The 19720-nt window shown below is 34.9% G+C and overlaps 1 protein-coding gene across 6 annotated transcripts in view; it reads right to left on the reverse strand.

Annotated features, from left to right (window-relative positions):
• Positions 1-19720, reverse strand: part of ASCC1 (activating signal cointegrator 1 complex subunit 1) — a 135324-nt gene that overhangs the window by 37925 nt on the left and 77679 nt on the right. For all 6 annotated transcript variants that reach the window (XM_074232791.1, XM_074232793.1, XM_074232792.1 and 3 more), the window contains 4 exons: positions 18315-18451; positions 7265-7384; positions 3394-3518; positions 827-906 (listed from right to left, as the gene is read on the reverse strand). In XM_074232791.1, the coding sequence (XP_074088892.1) occupies positions 827-906; positions 3394-3518; positions 7265-7384; positions 18315-18451 (462 nt within the window). The remainder of the gene's footprint in view (positions 1-826; positions 907-3393; positions 3519-7264; positions 7385-18314; positions 18452-19720) is intronic.

Consider the following 19720-nt stretch of genomic DNA (forward strand, 5'->3'; position numbering starts at 1 on the left):
TGTATAACACAGAGAAAAAGCAGACCTCGTATCTTGAGTACTATTCAACATGAATTATGGAGGAAAGACTAATGTGATTTTCAAATGAGTCTTTCATTTAAATTTTACAGATCAATCTGGTCCTCAGAAAAGCAGAATCCCAATAAATCAGGAAAGGACAACCTATTCTTCAAAGTCTAAGCTATTCCTGAGTAGAAAAAGATAATATAACTATAGAAAGTAGCTTTATAGCTAACAAGAAAAAGTCTCTAGAAGGTGACAAGCAATTCATTTTCACTTATAAAATGCAAAGTCAACACTCCAAAAGTGAAAGCCTAACAGTAAAACCTACCAGAACTACAATTATTTTCTCCTGTATATCCAAGTGGTAGGGATACCTAAATGTTTCATAAATCATCCTCCAGCTTTAAGCACATTAGAAGTTATTGTTGCTCAGTCATTCAGTCACGTTCAACTTTTTTTAAGATGCTAATACTGTCTATGGGGGTTTCTTAGCAAAGATACTATCATGATTTGATATTTTCTTCTCCAATGGATTAAGTAAAACAGAAGTTAAAAGACTTGCCAACAGTCACAAACTGTCTGAGTTCAAACTTGAATGAACTCAGGTCTTCCTAACTAAAGGTCTATCACTCTCTTCATTGCTGAAATGATTTTTTTCTCTTAAATATGAAAAGAAATTCAACACCAGCTTTTTCCATCATTATTTCCTATAGCAGAAAGATAGAAGTATTCTAGTATTAAAGGGGAAGATACTTATCCTCCACTTATCTTGAAACACATTCCAACAACAGTAAATCTCAGAATCATTCTGTTCCATACTGACCTTTAATATATTTCGGCCATCAAATGATTCTCTTTCCCGAGGGCCAGATTTGCCAGCTGGGACAACGTTCCTGTTTTCAGCTGTAAAACATTCCAAACTGAAAATTAGAAGAGGTGATTGGGAGGCATTTTCCCTCCTTCAATCTTGAAAAAACAATTTAAAAATATTTATGTGCCTCTGAGAACTCACTACTAGAAAAGTCAAGTGATCCTAGATTTGAACACTAGCTACCTACTTGACCTCTATAAGTCACTAAAATATTCTCACTTTTGTGCAATTCAGTATTCTCATGTACAAAGGAGGGAGTCGGATAAGATGAATTATAAAATTCTTTTAAGCTTCACTCTATGACTGTATAACCTTGATGCAATTTTAAATATGCATATATATGCTTTGTACATTAGCTTACAATGAGTGATATTCAAATTTATAGTGGTGACTAGCATTCTTGATTTAAAGATTTACCACAAATATGACAGTTCACTGACCTTGAATAAAGTCTTTACCATTATTAGAAAGACTTTTCTGAGGTTTCCCCCATATTTTCACAGCACACTTTCTCTCATCACTGCCCCCTCGTGGCCAGCAGCAAGCACTGCATGATAGCCAACCAAAAGCAGCAACAGATTCCTTTGGTACTGGAGGCTATCACCAGGGGAACAGATTCAAGGCACAGGTAAACCTTTGATCATGTCCTTTAATATCAACTTGTTCTAGGAAGGTTGGAATGAAGCTTACTAAGATATTTACCACAATGCCTTCTATCAAAACACTGTTAAAGAAAGAGAAAAACAGGAAAGGAAAATTTGCTTCCTTCTTATGTCCTAAAAAATAAAAATCAACAGAGGTAAATTTGCAAGATCATTTAAATATAAGATTATTTTTCCAGTTATTTTCTGAAAACACAAATTATTTTTCTGATATTTCCCAGGAAATTTTTCTTCTCGTTTTGAGTATAACCTAATACACATAGATTGCTATGTCAGAGTTGATATATTAACAGATGCACCAACTACCAAATGTATTTTAGTTAACCCATTGATATTGCAGATGGTTAGCTAGAAGTGTTCTCCTTGTTAAAGACCCTAACCTGTTTTAGGCAAAGCCTAAAACAGTTTTGTACAACCAAGGATAAATTTTATAATGGTATTCCAAATGTTCTAATACTTTAGAATTCTATTTAAAGGAAGCAAGGATATTCTATCAGAAAAAGAACGTAAAATTCATACTTTTGATTCTATACCAGATCCAAGCAAGAAATTTTAAGGACTTTACTAAGTCAAAGAGAGACTTTGAAACTTTTCATTGTCTTAGTGTCCCCGGCTGTAAAAGAGTAGCTGAATAGTGATGCCTGGAATTGGGGGAAGGAAGTAGAAATTCTTTTTTTTTTAAGGTTTTTTTTTTGGGGGGGGTAGGTTTTTGCAAGGCAAATGGGGTTAAGTGGCTTGCCCAAGGCCACACAGGTAGATAATTATTAAGTGTCTGAGACTGGATTTGAAGCCAGGTACTCCTGACTCCAGGGCCAGTGCTTTATCCACTGCACCACCTAGCCGCCCCAAAATACTGTATTTTTCAGAGAAATAAAAAGAAACACAACTGATGACTACCATAATAGACAAGATCAAAAACAGTATACAAGTCCATGAGATATGTTGTAACTGGATTTAATACAAGAGAAAAGCATATGCATGGGCAAACTTCCTTTACCAAAGAGTCCAGCAGTGCAGGGGAAAGGCTTGATATTTAAGTAACTGGGGCAAAGAAAAGTAATAGCCAAGGGGAAAAAAGGACTGACTAATCTCCCTCTTCTGAAAGGGAGGAGAAATCATGAGTAAGTAAAATGACATTTTTTTTCCTTTGGGAACTGCTAGACTATGATAGAAGGATGGTTTGCTTATCTACAAGGGTCCCAGCTGCATAAAATTTCTCCATCTGGTTGAGATTGGTGCTTGTCTTGACTCCCAAGGACAAACAGCTTGGGATATAAACAATAAATTAAGCCAGTTGGGGTAGGCTTTGTCCTTGACATGTCCAAGACTTCTGAGTCCAATGTTCTAGAAAATATGGCAACTCAAAAAGACCCCTTAACGCTCTTAATATTAATTCCACAATGGTACATGTTCCCAGATCCTGATAAGAATGGCCTATCTACCTAACCTCTTCTAGAACGGAAGTCAGGGTGTCATCAAATGAAATAAAATATGTATATTATGTAGTGTTCACAACAATCCATGTGAAATGAACCTATGAGTAAACCACATTATACATTTATCAAAGGAGAGGATACCCTTTGAAGGTAAATTGCAATAACAGCAAGACAAATAGTCTTTCTGAAATATAAATGATAATTTCTCACTACCCACCTTAATTGTACTTCTGAATTCTCAAGGTAGAAGTAAAATATGAAAACCCTTTAGCTCTTTGCTAAATATATTACAATTATTTTCTCCTTCATTCATCAAAACAAATATTAGATCTCACAACTACAAGACAGCCTGTCCAATTTAAGACTGAGAAATTCACTTTGTACTCACCCTGTTAGAGGCTATGTCTGCTAAGGTACATACCAGTGGGATCTTTCCTGAATAGAGTGTTCATGACTGTAGCATGGAGTTTCACTCTGTCCCATTCCTTCATCATCAATCCAGACAACACAAATCGTTCTACTAGCTGATCAGCTATCAACTGAAGCCTAGAAAAATTGAGAACATACAAAACAGTGGATAATAAAGAGACCTCATTTCCAAGAAAGCTATCACTTTGGTTCCTAAATCCTCAAGAAAAATCTTTGAAATGTCCAACATGAATAGCAAATGAACAGTAAATTTCACATTATTTATTTATTTCAAGTAAAACTGCTACAAAATTAATTTCTCAGGCAGAATATCCAATCATTACAATAGGATAACTAAGTAAGGGGTTAAAAACACAGAATCACAGAACTTAAAACAAGTGGATGCAAAGACCCTCAACTTCATCTAGTCTAACCATTCCCTCTTTTAAAGATGTCAAAATTGAAGCCCAAAGAGGTGAGTTGACTTACCTAAGGTCAAATAGACTCCAGGTCTCCTGAACTTCCAGGCACAGTTTTTTCCCCCATTACATGACACTGTCTTTTATACTGTATCGTATTATAGGCATTAAGCATGTAAAAAACTTTTATTAGCTTCCTTTTGCTTTAATAATTCTTTAAAACTTCCTGAGATTAGCCAATGACTTCCAAAGGATTTAGACATCCCCAATCACAAAACAACACATTTAAATACAAAGCCATAAACTAAGAAATTCACTGCAAGTATAAGCAAAGGCTAAACACAGAGATGCCCATAACCCAGTTTTTCTCTTTTCCATCAAAAGCACAGGCTCTCACTTAGCAGGAGGCATTTTCACAAATACAGAGGGGAAAAAAAAACAGAATAAAAGTAAGAGATGAACTCAAATCTCTCATACCAAGCAGATTTCTTTGTTTCATGTTTATTCCAACTATCCCTTTTTGAAAATCAGGTACAGGAAAAAGTCTTTTTCTTTACTTGGGAAAAGAGAATGAAGACTACACAAAGAAGATAAAGAGATAAGGCAACTTTAGGGAGATAGCAGCTACTCAGAAATATCTCTGGATAATTAATGCCAGGTCCTATTGTGGATATTTCATAAGATTTTTTCTAACTTACAAACCCTTGATAATAAGTTTACAGAGTTTAGAAAGGCTACCTCTATCAGAAATTAAAGGGTTTAATTCAACTCAGTCTTTAGTTTTCCATTAATGCCAAAATAAACTACAATTGTATATTGGGATTTAAATCACCATCTAGTTTCTGTAGCTATACTGCTTTCCTTCCTATTTCATGCATCTATAATGCCCATAACAACCAAATAGCACCTGGTAGAATTAACACTCTAATTTAATCATTAAAATCAAAGGTAGGCATGACTAGGTGGCGCAGTGGATAGAGCACCGGCCCTGGAGTCAGGAGTACCTGAGTTCAAATCCAGCCTCAGACACTTAAAATTACCTAGCTGTGTGGCCTTGGGCAAGCCATTTAACCCCATTTGCCTTGCAAGAACCTTAAAAAAAATCAAAGGTAAATACAATAAAACCAAAGTCTACTTAGACTCAGGACAATTTTCTCTTGCCTATGATCACTATCAATTTTTCTTTCATTTTCCACCAAGGATACCACCAACCACACTTTTTCATTCAATCCAGAATTGATATTACTGTCAGAAAGGAGAAACATTATAACCATCTGTTTCCTAGGTCAGAAAAAATTTCAATAATCAGTCCAAATATTCTGTTATCCATATAAATTTTTTCATGACATATGCTACTTTGAAGTCAGCAGGCAGATTCTCAATGGTTTTCTCCCCCTTAGTGATTAAAACTTCATATGTAAATATATATATGCATTACATATATATATATATATATATGTAAAATCAGTGTTTGCATTAGTGAATTTAAAAACTAGCAGTGACAAAGACGAGAATATCACTATAGATGACACTTAAGCAAATTGATAGAGAAAAGCCTAAATAAAAATGGTGCTTTGTTATGTTCTAAAGCAAAGCAGGGAAATTAAACATATTTCTTTCATTTTTAAATAGGACTAAATCAGCACTGAAACACAGTTTATCTCTCTACCCAAACAAAACATATTCAAAGGTGCTTTCTCTTCCCAATCCCCTAGAAGCTAACCATACTTAAACAAGGTAAATTCATTCTCCTAAAGGCCATTACTTTTTTCTTCCAAGCAGCACTCCCATGCAGGTTCACATTCTAAATGTGTTAAAAGACATTTTTTATCCAAATTGAAGGTAATAGTCTTTGGTCTTTGTTCAAATTCCATAATTCTTTCTCTGGATACAGATGGCACTCTCCATTGCAGATAGCCCCAACTTGTGCCTGGTTGTTGTACTGATGGAATGAGCAAGTCCATCAAGGATGATCATCATCCCCTTGTTGCTGTTAGGTTGTACAATGTTTTTCTGGTTCTGCTCATTTTGCTCAGCATCAGTTCATGCAAATCCTTCCATGCTTTTTTTTTTGTTTTGGTTATTATGATTTTATTTATACATTACTAAAATATTCTTGTTTAAGAATAAACATAATATCCCCCCCCCCACAAAAATACCTTCAATTTAGGAAAAAACCTGTTATCTTGTTATGTAATTTTGCTATCTCTTATTACTTTATCTTTCTTCCTTAAGGATATGAGTTCTATCTCATCACATCTAACTTAGATCAATGTATACCATGGAAACAATGCAAAGACTAACAGACTATGGGGGGGGGGAGGAAGAATAGGGGTAAATTTGTAAAACTCAAAATAAATAAAATCTTTCATTGAAAAGGCAAAAAAAGATATTTTTTAATTTTTAAAACTAAACTCAAACAGCTTCAGATATTTGATACTTTCTAGATGCGTGACCTTGGCTAAGTTACTTAACCCCATTGCCCCATTAAAAAAAAAACAACACAAACCAAACCCATGACCAAGGTTTACTTTAATTTCATTCCAAAAAATCTTAATTTTCTACAGTGATTCACTATGATCTGGAAAGTCACTAGGAGGCTACATTAGTTCTCGCTTCACTTGGAAGTTCCTATCTGCTTGGCCAGATGATTCAATACTTAGCTCCAATTATCCTCCAATTACAATATTTAAACATTTAAAATTACATGAATTGTTACAACTATTATACACACACACACACACACACACACACACACACACACATATACTAGTTTTTGGTTGTTTGTCCTTTTTCTCAAAGAGAATCATGACTTTAGAAACTGGCAAGGAGGTTGAAGAACACATAAATCAATAACAAACATTCATTAAATGCCTACAACACGTCAGGTCCTGTCCTAAGCACTTGGGATATAAAGAAAAAAATGAAACACATTTCTAATATTATGAGCATAAATCCCTTGTAGAAATACCAATGTTACAAACCCAGTTTGGGAAGCTAGATGGCACAGTGGATAGAATGTTGGGCCTGGAATCAGGAAGACTCATCTTCCTGAGCTCAAATCTATCCTAATACATTTACTAGCTGTGTGACCCTGGGCAAGTCACTTAACACTTGCCCCAGTCTCTCCATCTATAAAATGAGCTGCAGAAGGAATGGTAAATAACTCATTAGCTTTGCCAAGGAAACCTCAAATGGAGTCATGGACAACTGAACAAGACTGAAATGACTAAACAATAATAACCACCCCAAAAGAGTATGCTGATATGATTGAAGGTATGTTCATTTTCTACAACCAAAAATGTTATAGTGACTTTACCTCTCACTAACATAATAAGATCCCAAAAGTTAAAACAGCCTATCACTAGGATCAATAATGAACTAGGACAATGTGTTAATTTTGATTTCTAGTAATAGTTGTAAACAACTTTCAAAGAAAATAAAAAAGAAACACAAGACACTCACCTGTCTGAGCCATCCTTCATGTGAACTTTAGCGTAAAGAACATCCATCATACTAGGATCATCATTCATATATTCTATCCCCAACATCTCTGCTAACAGTGGTTTACCTCCAGCAATCTTACTTCAATGGGAAAAAAAAGTAAAGGAAAATTCATGTCATTAAACCAAGAGTCATCTACAATGAGACATGTTTAATACATAGATCTACAACAAATAATAGTACTTCTTAATGCCATTGGTCCAAACTTAAACCAGAAACTACTACATTTCCCTAGAGCCACAATAAAAGTCAAGTAACAACTCACATTATTTATCAAGGGTTATTTTTTGTCTTTTTTTTTATTCTGAACCTTAAATACTAAAAAAGTGAGCATTTCTATATAAAAGAAATACAAAAGAGGATTGTATAAGAAATTGGAAATTTCCATTTCATACATCTTGCTTTTTTAAGGAAAAAATATAAATTCTACATGTTATTTTCACCTATCCTATTTATCAATGCTTTCTTTTGAACTTCCTTCTGCTCACAATGAATTAAAAAAATTTTTTACTCTTAAATACCTAAAAATATATGTTCATATACACAACAGAAAACAAAATGAAGATTATTTATAAAACCATGAATCTCCATTTTACACCATTTGCTTTTTTATAAGTGTAAAATAAATGCACTATGTTTAATTCAAAACTTTTTGTTATTCTGTACTTCTGAACTTCCTTCTTTTCTTTTTTTGCATATTTGCTATTTGAATTTTACTATTTTTCCCCTAATCTCACCTCCCTCACCCCAGCCCCCCACAGAAGGCAGTCTGATAGTTTTTACATTGTTTCCATAATATACATTGATCAAAATTGAATGTCTTGAGAGAGAAATCATATTCAAAATATAAGAGATAGCAAATTACATAATATCTTTTTTTTAAAAAAAATTAAAGGTCTTTGGTCTATGTTCAAACTCTACAATTCTTTCTTTGGATACAGATGGTATTCATCACAGATACCTTAAAATTGGCCCTGATTATTGCACTGATATAATGAGCAAGTCCATTAAGGTTGAACATCACCCCCCATGTTGCTGTTAGGATGTACAGTATTTTTCTGGTTCTGCTCATCTCGCTCAGTTAATGCAAATCCTTCTCGGCTTCTCTGAATTCCCATCCCTTCTGATTTCTAATAGAACGATAGTGTTCCATAACATACATATACCATAATTTGTTCAGCCATTCCCCAATTGATGGACATTCACTCAATTTCCAATTCTTTGCCACTACAAACAGGGCTGCTATGAATATTTCTGTACAAGTGATATTTTACCCTTTTTCATAATCTCTTCAGGGAACAGACCTAGTAGTGGTATTGCTGGATCAAAGGATATGCACATTTTTGTTGCCCTTTGGGTATAATTCCAAATTGCTCTCCAGAAAGATTGGATGAGTTCACAGCTCCACACACATTAGTGTCCCAGATTTCCCACATCCCTTCCAGCATTGAGCATTGTCTTTACTGGTCATACTGGCCAGTCTGAGAGGTGTGAGGTGGTGCCTCAGAGATGTTTTAATTTGCATTTCTCTAATCAGTAATGATTTAGAGAAATTTTTCATATGACTATTGATTGCTTTGATTTCCTCATCTATAAATTGCCTCTGCAATATCCTTTGACCATTTATCAACTGGGGAATGGCTTTTTTTTTTTATAAATTTGACTCAGTTCTCTAAATATTTTAGAAATGAGTCCATTGTCAGAAATACTAGTTGTAAAAATTGTTTCCCAATTTACTACATTTCTTTTGATCTTGGTTACATGAATTGTTATAACTATTTATGTTTATGTAAACCTTCTCTTTTCTTTTTTCTTTTCTTTTTTTTTTAGATTTTTCAAAGCAATGGGGTTAAGTGGCTTGCCCAAGGCCACACAGCTAGGTAATTATTAAGTGTCTGAGGTCCGATTTGAACCCAGGTACTCCTGACTCCAAGGCCGGTGCTCTATTCACTACACCACCTAGCAGACCCAACCTTCTCTTTTCTTTCATCCATTTTTTTTTTGCAAGGCAAATGGGGTTAAGTGGCTTGCCCAAGGCCACACAGCTAGGTAATTATTAAGTGTCTGAGACTGGATTTGAACCCAGGTACTCCTGACTCCAAGGCCAGTGCTTTATTTCATCCATTTTTAAAAATGTTTCAATGGCCCTCTTTTCTTGGCATTACTACTACTAATATCTCTTCCTCTAATACCCCTCAACTTAGCTGGGATAAAGAAGAGGGGGATCCTTAAACAAATGAGTATACTCAAGCAAAACTATTGCACACAATAGCCACGTCCAAAAATGTGTACCTCTAAACTTTTGGTGCCCATCATGTCAGGCAGTGGGTAAAATGCTCCCTTATAGATCTTCTGAAAATACAATTGATCACTGCAATGATAAGAATTGCTGTCAAGGTTTCTTCCCCCTCCCCGTTCTGCTTACTTCACTATGTTAATTGATGCTATTCAGGATCCTCTGAAATCATCTCTTTCATCATTTCTTATAGCATAATATTATTGCATTATATTCCAATACCATGATTTTTCAGCCTTTCCCCAAATTTCAAAGAAGTCATCTAAGGTACCTCTTATATTACAGTTCTTTTCCTTTTTTTTCCTCCCTTTTAATCTGATATTCAGAATCCCAAAATTTGTTTTACTTGTGATTTTTTCCTCTTCCTGGTATTATCCTTTCTCCTGATATCCATCCACTTGTTTCTTTGTTGAGTTATTGATATATTTCTATTACAGTGGGGTTTTTTGACCATTTTAGATCTGAATGAAGTTTATCTGATGTCATTCTCACAACTCCCTCCTCCCTTTTTACACACAGCAATTAAAAAAACTAAGTTTTACCCCTTTCTTCCACCTTCCTACATTAATACGTTTCTTTTTTACTTTCTGATGTCTTTTCTTTCAGGGAACCAATCTACCAGGACCTCTGTTTTTCTTATTTAACTCTTGAAATACCTTTTAATCACAATAAGCTTCTGAAAGGATACTTGTTTTTAACTCTACCTGTTTAGAATGCTTAAACTGCATCATCACACAGCTCCTTCCAATTATTCAAATAAATTTATGTTTATGTGTTTCTCTAGGCTCTGTGTTTGTACTTCAAAGTTCTTATTTAGGCTCTGGTATTTTCTTCAAAACTGCTTGAAAGTCTTCTATCCCATTAAAGATCCATTTTTCCCTAAAGGACTAAATTTAAGCTTTGCAAGGTAAGTTATTCTTTCCTATAAATCGCTGTCCTTTGGAAAACTGTACAAAAGATTTCCTCCCATTTTTAATACAAGCTATTAATTCTGGATGATCCTGACTAGGATTCCTTAGTTACTTGAAGTGCTTCTTTTTTTTTTCTTTTTTTCTTTTTTAGGTTTTTGCAAGGCAAATGGGGTCAAGTGGCTTGCCCAACGCCACACAGTTAGGCAATTATTAAGTATCTGAGACCCGATTTGAACCCAGGTACTCCTGACTCCAGGGCCAGTGCTTTATCCACTGTGCCACCTAGCCGCCCCAAACTGCTTCTTTCTAAGATGTATTTGAACAGTTTTTTTCTTTGATATGAGAATGCTGGATATGTGAAAATGATAGGGCTTTTCCTTTTGGCATTTCTTTCAGGAGATAATCATTGATTTTTTAAAATTTTTTAGTAATATTTTTTGTTTAAGCAAAATTTCTCCTAAGTATTTTCCTCCTTCTCCCCTCCTGGCAAATCATCCTATGTAACAAATAACGTTTTAAAAGATCTCATCAGCTCTTAGGATTTGAATATGTTGATAATTCTAGTGTCTACCCAATTGGCCCTAATCTCTCTTCTGATCTCTAAGTTCACTTCTCCAACTACTTTTTTAATATACCGAACAGAATGGCCAGTAGATATTTTAAAACTCAACATGTCCAAAATTGAACTCCTTATCTTCTCCCCTAAACCATTCCACCATGATAACTTCCCTATTACTGTAGAGAGCACCACTATCCTCCCAGGCCCTCAACCTCAAAACCCAAGAGCTATCCACAACTCCTCACTAACTCTCATCCTTCATATTCAATCTCTTACCAAGGTCTAGCAATTTTTCACCTTTGCAACATCTCTGTATTATGCCCCTTTCTTTCCCCTGACACTGCCACCCACTTAGTAAAGGCCTTCATCACCTCATACCCTGAGTACTACAATAATCTGCTGGAGGGTCTGCCTTCCTCAAGTCTCTACCTACTCCAATTTATCTTTTATTCTGCCACCAAAGTGATTTTCCTAAACCTCAGTTAAAAAACTATGTCAACTTAATAGTATTTATTTAATCAATAAACTCCAGTGCTTCCCTATTATCACCAAAATCAAATATAAAATCCTCTGTTTAGGGGCACAAAGGCCTTCCTAACCTTGCCCCCCCCCTTACTCTTCCAGTCTTTTTAGACATTAAGCCCTACAAGTGACACTGGCTCCTTGCTGTTATACAACCAGATGTTCCCTCTGGAAGCTCAGGCATTTTCTCTAGATGTCCCCATACCTAGAATGCTTCCCCTCCTCAACTCTACCTACTGCCTTTCTTGGCTTTCTTTAAGCTTTTCCTAGTACCCCCCCCTTAACTCTAGAGCCTTCCCTCCACTTAGTATTTCCTCTTGATCCTGTATAGACTTGTTTGGAGGGCAGGGACTATCATTGGCTAGTATCTGGCACATAGCAGGTATTTAATAAGTTGTGTTAACTGACAGACAAGAAAAAATACACACACACACACACACACACACACACACACACATGTTAAAAGTCTGGGAACCAAGATGAAAGATCAGAGGCAACAACCCCGCTGGACTGCTTCAACATTTCCCTCCAAACCACTTTAAAACGATGCCTCAGAGCAGGTGGGGAGGAGTTCTTTCCCAGCCTAAAACTGGAACACTCAGGACATGGGGACCCTCACAGGAGCTCTCCTAGGCCCAGAGAGAGCAAGGGGCTGACCATGCCCTGAGGGTACATCAATCCCTGGCTGACAGTGGCACAGTACTGTGTGCTACGCGCCCATAAGCAGTTCTGGATCACAGGTCTAGGGCAGAGAAGGGAGCAGGGACCATAGTTCATAGTACCAGGGTCAAGAAGGGTAAAGACCAGATCACAGCTCAGGAGAGCAGAGACCACACCTCTCCTTGCCTCATGTTACCTTAAAAACACCAAAAACTTGCACACCCCAGAACACTGAAGGCAGTAGCACAAAAAATGTCAAAATTGGAAATAATGCCTCCCCATCCTAAGGAGAACAACGCCCAATTTTAACATAAAGTACAAAGTCAAGAAATAGGCTAGAAAAATAAGCAAACAAAAAGATAATAACAATTTGACTATCAAAAGTTACTACAGGGGCTAGTGGCTTGGGAGTGCAGCGGATAGAGCACCAGCCCTGGAGTCAGGAGGACCTGAGTTCAAATGCGACCTCAGACACTTAATAATTACCTAGTTGTGTGGCCTTGGCCAAGACACTTAACCCCACTACCTTGTAAAAAAAAAAAAAAAGTTAAAAAAATAAAGTGAAAAAAAAGCAGGGGGTTGGAATTATGACCTCAGAAAAGCAAAAATAAAAATCAGGCCTAAAAAAGATAATCAGGAAAACTATGTTTTAAAAGGTACCATAAACAATGAAATAATATAAAAAATTTTATAGTTAAGTTTCTCTGATAAGTTCTAATTTCTCAAATATATTGTAACTGAGTCAAATTCATAAAAAGTCACTTCCTTAATTGTTAATAGTCAAAAAATATAAACAAGTAGTTTTCAGAAGAAGAAATCAAAGCTACCTCTATTATATAGTCATAAAGTACTATTGATAAGAAAAATACAAATTTGAACAACTCTGAGGTACTACCTCATTCTTATCAGAAATTAGGTAATAAACTGATCCAACCATTCTAGAGAACAATTGGAACAAAGAACTATAAAACTATGCATACCCTTTGATCCAGCAATACCACTATTATGTCTGTATCCCAGAAAGAAGAAAGAAAAATGAAAAGGACCTATATGTACAAAAAATATTTACAGCAGCTTATCTCACAGTGGAAAAGAGTAAGAAATGGAGGGAATGATTATCAACTGGGGAATGACTAAAGTACTTTTGGCATATAATTGTGATGGTGTACTACTGTGTTGTAGGAAATGACAAGGAGGATGGTTTCAGAAAAACATGACAAGACCTATATTAACTGATGCAAAGTAAATTGAAATCATTGTGCACAGTTAACAGCAGTGTTGTAATGATGATTAACTGTGAAAGTCTTGGTTACTCTGAACAATACAATGATCCAAGACAATTCCAAAATGCTCATGATGAAAAAATGCTATCCACCTTCAAATAAAGAAATGTAAGTGCTAATGCAAACTGAAATACAATGTTTTTACTTTATTTTTCCTGCTTTTTTTTTGAAACATGGCTAATATGGCAATGTTTGGCATATTTTTTACATATATAGTTGTCATTGCTTCTTTAGTGGGAGGAGGAGTTTGGGGAAGGATGAAAATTTTGAACTCAAAATTTTAAAAGAATGCTAAAAATTGATAAAAATTTAAAAAAAAAGAAAAAAATTCAAAAATATGTGCAATGTGAGGCAGCTAGGTGGTGCAGGGGATGGAGCACCAGCCCTGGATTCAGGAGGACTTAAGGTTCAACTCTAGTCTCAGACACTTAATATACCTAGCTGTGTGATCTTGAGCAAAAGTTATTTAACCCCAATGCCTTGCAAAAACAATAAAAACAAAAACAAAAATAAAAATATGTGCAATGTATTATACCACCTCTGCAAGGGAATAGGGTGATGTGACTTCTCACATCTGTTCTTGAAAACCAAGCTTGTTCTTTGTAGTTTTCCAACATTCAATTTTGACAGTTTTGTGAGTATTCCTTCCATTTACACTGTTATAGTCACTTGTGTATATTGTTTGCTTTAACTCTACTTTATGATGCATCAGCTCGTATGAATCTCTCCATTCTTCTCTGTATTTATTATATATATTTTTGTTTCTTACAGAACAGAAATATTCCATTACATTCCTATAACACAATTTACTTAGCTATTTTTCTTTTTCTTTTTGGTGGTTTTTGCAAGGCAATAGGGTTATTTAGCTATTTTTCAATAGATGGGTATCTAGGGGCAGCTTGGCATAGTAGATACAGCACTGGCCTTGGAGTCAAGAGGACCTGGAGTCAAATCCAGCCTCAGACACTTAATATTTATTTAGGTGTGTGATCTTGAGCAAGTCACTTAACCCTTTTAAAAACTGATTTTATATATATATATATATATATATATATATATATAAAATCTGTTCAGGAGACTCTATCTTTACTTTGCTCTCTAGTTCTAATAGATTTGAATAGTATTCATTTGTGATTTCTTGAAATATAATAGAAAAAGTCTTTTAAAAAAAAGCACAGTATTCAAAGAATCAACTGACTCTTAAACTATCTGTCTCCAACCTGCTTTCCAGATCAAAGGAAAGTGACTTGCCCAAGGTCTCAAATCTAAGTAATTATTAAGTACTTGAGGACTAGAGTTGAACCCGGAGTTTTTTTTCAATCTTTTTTACTTTGTTCTAATATTTCTTGCTGTTTCATAGTCATTAATTACTGTTTGCTTTCTTCTAGTTTCCAGGGGAACCTGTTACCTGGCAAAGTTTTCCACTCTTTCCAAGCTACTAATACTATTTCCTATTTTTTCCTCTAGAGAGTTTTTATTTCATTTTCTATATCATGCTTCAAATTCTCCTATATGTTCAAATACACTTTGAGGAAAATCTACTTTTTTATAAATTTCTGCTCATCATTGTTATGAAGTTATTCAATAATCCACACTGGATTTGGGGACAACTCTAGATCTGCAATAATTTTCTACCCTGGTCAAAGCCTTCTTTAGTTCATAAATTTCTCCAGCTTCTGGCTGGCAAAGTTTTGAACTGAAGAAGTAATTTACTTCAGGTTCTCTTTGGATTTCTTGAATGTTATTCAGTTTGATATGAATTTCAAAATTTTCTAGAGTTACTATATGGGAATAGGGAGGTTATTATTGATATATATCTATCCTAATTGACTAATACAAATATCTCGCTGGTTCTTCCTCAAGCCTTGCTTGTCCTCCTCACTTCTATCAATTGGAAAATTTATAATTTGATAACCTCAAATTTCAAATTAACATAAACCTAGTAAGGATCCTATACTAAGTCAAAGCAGAGCCTATATAGCTCTCAAAACCTGCCAACTACACATAGTTTCCTTTATCAAAACACAACAGAAATGCAATTTTGCATAAATTTGACAATAAAATGACAATATTTCCAAATTTTGTTGCTGTTATTGAGTCATTTCAGTTGTATTCCATTCTTCATGTTCCCTTTGGGGATTTTCTTGGCAAAGATACTAGAGTGGCTTGCCTTTTCCTTCTCCAGGGAAACATGGCTAGGCCAGATTTGAACTTGGGTATTCTTGATTCCAGGTCTAGCACTCAATCCACTGTGCCATCTAGCTACCCCCAATACCTCAAACTGTCATCTAACAAAATCCTGTACTAGGTCAGAATGGCAATCATATTTGCAGTGGTACAGAAGGGCTGTTTTTTGGGAGGATTTTTTTTATCCATGTAGCATAAAAAGCAGGGGAAAATTTTAGAATCTTAAATAATAATTCCCCTTTACTATGATGTACAAAATAATATGTAACCCTAGGATGTGATTCCACTGACGGATAATTTCTGATAATACTGCTTCTCTATGTACTTTTCTTCTTTCTTTTCTCTCAAGATGTCTGTCTTTCTATTCTTCTGCTTTACTTCCATTTCCATACCTTTATTCTCAAGTCAACTGGGTGCCACTTGATTCTAATCTCTCCCAGCTCTCCCTCCCCTTAGTGCTCTGCACCTAGGGAAAATATATTTATATTTATCTGTCACGAATTCCTCACCCTGCCCCTCCACCCCCAAAGAGAGTATATGTTCCTTGAGTACTGAAACTGTGTGTTTTGGCTGTAGCTTTGTATCCACAGTGCCCAACACAATGATTAAAAACATATTTGACATTCAAAAAAGGTTTATTGTAATTAATATGATTCATACCTAGACTGGCATCAATAGAAGTTGCTCAAATTGGATGTAAGGGCACAACTAGCATAGGTATAAATGACTGCTTTGTATGCTGTTAGATTGGCATATTCATAATTCTATTTCTCTCAGTGTAGGCACTAGGGACATATTTAGGGTATTGAAGTTTACTAACCACAGCGAACAATTCATCTTCAGTCTATATAGCTACAAGACCCTTCAAAGCAGAAGTTAAAATACAAGGCCAAGTTATCAACCTACTATTAGCCTTTAAACATATTCCTAAGTCTAAAACAAATACTCAAATCAACACAAAAGATCTTTTCTTCAAATATCCATGCTCTAATATTAACCTAATTAAGAGCTAATCCAGCCACATTTTTCAAAATTCTAAAATCTAAAACACTATCAAATAACATTGAAAGTCTACCAATAAGCAATTTGTTTAATACTTTTGTTTTTACCCTTGAATTTGGAGACAATACTATTTTAATTACTAATAACATTCCTATTGGCTAACTGCCCTAGCTCTTATTGTTTAGGTGATAGCTTTTACCCAGCATAGGTTTCGGGAGAAATCTTCTTTCATCTAAAAAAACACTTCATTTGGGGAAACAAGGAACATTTAGACAGTTCAATAATCAATCTTTATACTTCATTTGCTCCCAAAAGAACTCTCCCCACAAAGGAAATTAATTTTACAGTAAATGGTCAAACTGTTTATTTGATAGTTGATTAGATTCAAATGATATTTTAGAAAAGGTGGCTTGAGTTTTATCCATGTACTAAAGAATTTTTACAGAGCAACTCTGTCTAATTTCAAAAGCACTACCAATTCTTAAAAGTTACAGTTCCTGTTTTTATTTTATGTCAAAAATTCTTAGTAACAATTAAATTTGTTCCTTATTTTTCATGCACACAATTTTTTTTTTAAGTTTTTGCAAGGCAATTGGGTTAAGTGGCTTGCCCAAGGCCACACAGCTAGGTAATTATTAAGTGTCTGAGACCGGATTTGAATTCAGGTACTCCTGACTCCAGGGCTGGTGCTCTATCCACCATGCACACAAATCTTGATTGTTTTTGAGTTCTTGGATTTGGCATTCAATAGAATAAGGGTATCAAAGAGTTTTTACAGCTAAATTCTCATGTGTTTCAAGATAAAACTCAGGTGACAAAAATCAGTGGTCTGAAATTAATAAAATTAAGAGAACCAATAATTTTTTAAATAACATATCTTATCTCTCTTTAAGACTTTAATTCTACACAGTATTATTCCTTTAGCTGTAAGAGAGATTACACAATAAACAAACCTATGACTAGAAATTTATGCAATGGCTTTTATTTCTTTGGATGCAGGTTAATTGCCCTAGAAACAAGTTAAAGAGTAAAAATTAATTCTTTCAATGACTAAGTCTATCTTATTTTTTATAGCAAAAACAAATAAAAGAACTGGAATTTGCAAATATTCAATTGAGAATATGAAGTTTTTACAAATTCTAGGTAAAGAGCCCAAAAAAGCAGTTTTTTCCAGCACTAATGGAAGTACAACACACAGAATCTATGTTTTCACTGGAGGTTACAAATGAAAGGCATAACACAAACCAAATCAATTTGTGATTTTTTTCATAGGATTTTTTTTCAAATTTTATTGATTTAAAGCAATGGGATTAAATGGGCACAAGAAAATCACTTTGGGGAAAGTGCATTTTGCACCATCTGAACTAAATTTCTCAACATCAAAAAACTGTTCATACACAAGTTATAACAAACAATTTAATGATATATCTATATTTAAATTTTACTTCATGAGTAAATGAGTGAATCTCTGTTTACTGTAAGTGCTACAGATGAATGAATCATTTAATGTTGTTGATTCAACAGTACAGTTCTCTGAAAAGATATGTAGTATATTCGAAGATTATCCTTTCTTTCCCCACATATTACTTACTTGATGAAATCTTCTTTACATTGCTGCAGGAGTTCACATGCCCATTGAATCTCTTGATCATTGAGAAGCACTAGAGTTCCAATAGTTAGATGAAGTTTTGCTGGATTTTGGAAAAGACAATTGCTGATCCCATGATCCTGTTGTCATAAGAAGAAAAGGAAAAGGTTTTTTCCTATATGAAAATTGAATAATATTATGAGAAAACAGATTACATTCAAGAAATTTGCCAAGTGATCTCTAAACTAACAGAAAAATTTATCACGCCAATTTTCCATTCCTTTTCTTTCATCAACTATGAATAATAAGACTACTAGTCTCAGAAGAATCACTACAAGAGCAATGTACAATGAGCGTAAGCAGGATGTAACATAGGACAAATTAGAAATTTTGGAGTAAGGGATGTTACCAAAACACAAAACAGCAAAAGAGAAAATTGGTCATGTGGCAAGATCAAGTGATAAGCAACAGTTAGCTCATATACCTCATTGGTATACTTAAGATGTCAAGAGAAAAATCAAAGTCACCAAGACATTAGCTAGACTTCCTGGGTTGAACTTATAGGAGTACATGGGAAGGAAGAAAGGAAGATTAAAAGGAGGAAACATGTTTCAGTTTGTATTGAGTCCATCAGTTCTTTATCTGGAAGTAGATAATATATCAGGTATAGTTTCTAAAAATATCTTTTGCTCTTAACCTATTCTGATGATCTAGAAACCTCTAATACCAATTAGCTGAAATATCCATTGTACCTAAAAGAAAAAAAGAATCATTCCTACTCACTGCTACCACTCTCTAGATGGCTAATTCTTTGCCTCAGAATGCCAAACTTACTACTAAATCTGAATGCCTTTTCTTTCTTCATCTTTCTTTACTTATCTTTTGTTGGGACAACCCCACTCTTCCTGGAAACTCTCTAATCCCTTGGTTTGTTCACTTCTGGGTGTCCTCCTACACTCTTTCTCTGGCTCCTTTATTTACTCACATGCTGCTGAACAATGGGGAGAAAGTCACAATTCTACTGTTTAGATTTGCCACAAATTTGTTATCTAAATTGAACCTTCACTGATGCAAAGACAACCCTTTTATTCTTCCTGAATTGACTATCTCAGCCTCAACAGCTATTCCAAACTTTCTCTCTCTTTAGATCTCCTAGACAACTCCCTTACCCCCTCCCACTCCTTGGAAGACCTTATCTCACACTTTACTAAGGAAGGAGGAAAAATTGGCCATCTGTTTTAAGTTTTCTTTTCTCCCTTACTTTATACATCAAAAATCTGTCCTATTTATTCTCCATCCTCTCCTCTTTTGCATTATTCTAAGATGAAGAAAAAGGAGCTTCCTCCTTACCAAAGCTAACCCTATCACTTGTGTTCTTGATACCAACCCTTCTCATCTTCCATCTATCT

Source organism: Macrotis lagotis, chromosome 4 (genome assembly GCF_037893015.1).
Source record: "Macrotis lagotis isolate mMagLag1 chromosome 4, bilby.v1.9.chrom.fasta, whole genome shotgun sequence".
Lineage (NCBI taxonomy): Eukaryota > Metazoa > Chordata > Mammalia > Peramelemorphia > Peramelidae > Macrotis > Macrotis lagotis.